Consider the following 2,959-nt stretch of genomic DNA (forward strand, 5'->3'; position numbering starts at 1 on the left):
GCGCAGCGTCACGCCGGGAGGGACGCACAAAAGCGAAAGTTTTTTCCCTCCCCCTTGCCGGGGTGGGAGGAGGCAGCAGAGCGAGGGCAGCTGAGGCGGCGGCGGGGAAAGGAGAGGAGGAACGCGGCGCGGCGGCGAGCTAAACTCGGAAGGAGTAACCAAGTGTTAGACGGTTGGGAGGCAGAGATGGGCTGCTGAAGGCAGAACGGAGGCGACCCGTTCTCCCGGAGGTTGATTTCTCTGAGTCTCGGTAGAGAGTGTGTCCGCAGGAAGGGATCCTCCCTTTTGCGCGCGCTGCCCCGCCGCTCGGCACCACCACCGCGGAGCCGCCCCCGGCTCGACGCGGATCCTCGCCGCCGCCGCCGCCTCTCACCGCCCGACTCACCCGCCTTCCTCCCACGGCACACCAGCTGATGTCTCACGGCACACTAGTGTGCTGCGGAACACCGGTTGGGAAACACTGACATAAAGTATAGTCTCAGCAGCAGTTACATGTTTCACACTGATTTCCCCACAAATTTCAACCATGTGGATAACTATTATCTTTAGGACTGCTTCATAAAATAATGTTATCTTACATTATCTTACTGCTATTCATAAGTATAGCGACTGACAGATCAGATGATTTCTGGATTATTCTACAGCCATTCATTACATTGAACCATGGTGCTATAGATCCATGACAGCAGCCATCATTTTCTCAATGCGATGCAAGGCAGGCCAGTCTCCTCAGACCATCACAGGATGTCTCTGGGCTATTCACAGATCCAGTTTACAAAGTGTGCACTTATAGTCACAGGTACTAGGTGCAGTCGAGAGTAGTAGGGTTATTGGGGCACTACCATGAAAACTGCCATATTTCCTCTCCCAACTGAGAAATATAAGGAATGACTTTGTCTGGCTTTATTCCAATAAATGCCAGCAAACAATGCAAAAATTAAAACCATCAACACAAGTTGATTCCTATTTGCTCCTCAGAATTAAGTGGTCTCTGCTGTTCAAGTCATGCCTCAGAAGAAGTATGTACAATTTGGGGGCAAAGATACAACCCAGCAAACCTGCGCTGGAGGCCAAGATGCAAAAGACCTCCACAGCCACCATCTGCTTTCCTTTGGTGCTCAGATAAGAGGGAACAAAGGACAGCCAAACGCTGCAGAACACCAACATGCTGAAGGTGATGAACTTGGCTTCGTTGAAACTGTCCGGCAACCTCTTGGCCAGGAAAGCCATAGTGAAGCTGACCATGGCCAGGAATCCCAGATAACCCAGGACAGAATAAAACATCGCGACAGAACCTTCGTTGCATTCCACAATGATTTCCTCCATCAGAGAGTTCATGTCCACATCTGGGAATGGAGGAGCCGTACAGAGCCAAGCAGCACAAATGCTGGTTTGAACGGAGCAGCAAGCAAGAAGAACTGAGTTTGTGAGAGATTTCCCCACCCATTTCCTCATCCTGGATCCTGGTTTGGTGGCCATGAAAGCCAGAACCACCGTGATGGTTTTGGCCAAGACACAAGACACAGCAATGGAGAAGATGATGCCAAAAGCAGCTTGTCGTAAAGAGCAGCTCACTGGGTGAGGCTGGCCAATGAAGAGCAAGGAGCAGAGGAAGCAGAGCAAGAGGGAAATGAGCAGAGTGTAGGTGAGGTCCCGGTTGTTGGCTTTGACAATGGGAGTGTCCCCATTCCTAGAGAAGACGCCAAGTATCAAAGCTGTGAGCAGAGAAAAGACCAGGGCTAAGGAAGCTAAAACGAACCCTAAAGGTTCTGCGTAGGAAAGAAAATGTTGGCGTTTGGGGATGCATTGATCTCTGTCCTTGTTTGGAAATTGATCATCTTGGCATTGGAAACAATAATCCTTATCTGAAAAAAATAAAATTGAAATGAGTGATATAAGAGTTCCAACAAATAAGACATTAATTAGTTGGAATAAGTGTCAGAGATAAGTGAATATTGAAAACTGTTTGTACAATCTCCTGTCATTGTGCATAAACCGCAATAGGTTCTACTCTGTCTTTCATCTGCAGTTAATGATCAGAAACATGGCCTTTAATTGTGCCCTTAGCTAAAGTTGGTCACACCCAGAGAGATCTTCATGGTGATGGAGGCTTCTTGAGAACAGCCACTTTGGGCTCAGAGGCTGGGCTGAGGACAGTTCTGGGTAAGGAGATCATTCATGCTTTTTTCTGGCTCACACAACTAAAACTATCCACTCCTAACAATGTAGTATATGAGAAGCAGGCAGAGAACACCAGACATATTCCACACCTATTTCCAGAGATCTCCTTTGTAAAAGTTCTGGATTTAGTTTCCCCAACTGTCTCTTGTTTCTTCCAGATATCAGTGCAGCTGCTCTTCTGTTTAGGAGCACTGAACTACTAATAGAGGGAAACAGTTGAAATAGACATCAGGAAGCATTATACAAAATAGCAGGTGATGTCTCCTACCCGTTTGATTCGAAACCATCCCATTTGGACATGACGCACAATCATAGCAACAAAATGGCAATCCCTCCTTATTTTTTCTGCTGTAGCCTGGCTGGCAGTGATCATTACACAAGGCAAGGGGCAGCACCTAGCCATAAAAAGAGGAGAAATGTATTCCAGAAAGGTATGGAATATTGAATTTTTCATTTGCATAAAGATGGAGGATAGAGAGAGGACAGGTAAGACAACAGAATTGGAAATAGGTAAAGGTAAAGCGACCCCTTACCATTAGGTCCAGCCATGGCCGACTCTGGGGTTGCGGCGCTCATCTCGCTTTATTGGCCAAGGGAGCCGGCGTACAGCTTCTGGGTCATGTGGCCAGCATGACTAAGCCGCTTCTGGTGATCCAGAGCAGCGCACGGAAACACCATTTACCTTCCCACCGGAGTGGTACCTATTTATCTACTTGCACTTTGAGTGCTTTCGAACTGCTAGGTTGGCAGGAGCAGGGACCGAGCAACGGGAGCTCAC

At 48.1% G+C, this 2,959-nt stretch overlaps 1 protein-coding gene across 1 annotated transcript; it reads right to left on the reverse strand.

Moving 5' to 3' along the window:
* Positions 1–915: 915 nt before the first annotated feature.
* Positions 916–1,985, reverse strand: LOC308575550 (vomeronasal type-2 receptor 26-like; the record flags this gene model as incomplete). Its single annotated transcript, XM_081174308.1, has 2 exons — positions 916–1,865; positions 1,973–1,985. The coding sequence occupies 2 exons, from the start codon at positions 1,983–1,985 to the stop codon at positions 964–966; spliced, it is 915 nt and encodes a 304-aa protein (XP_081030434.1). The 3' UTR covers positions 916–963.
* Positions 1,986–2,959: the final 974 nt, after the last annotated feature.

Source organism: Podarcis bocagei (assembly GCF_964188305.1).
Source record: "Podarcis bocagei genome assembly, chromosome: 16".
Taxonomy (NCBI): Eukaryota; Metazoa; Chordata; class Lepidosauria; order Squamata; family Lacertidae; genus Podarcis; species Podarcis bocagei.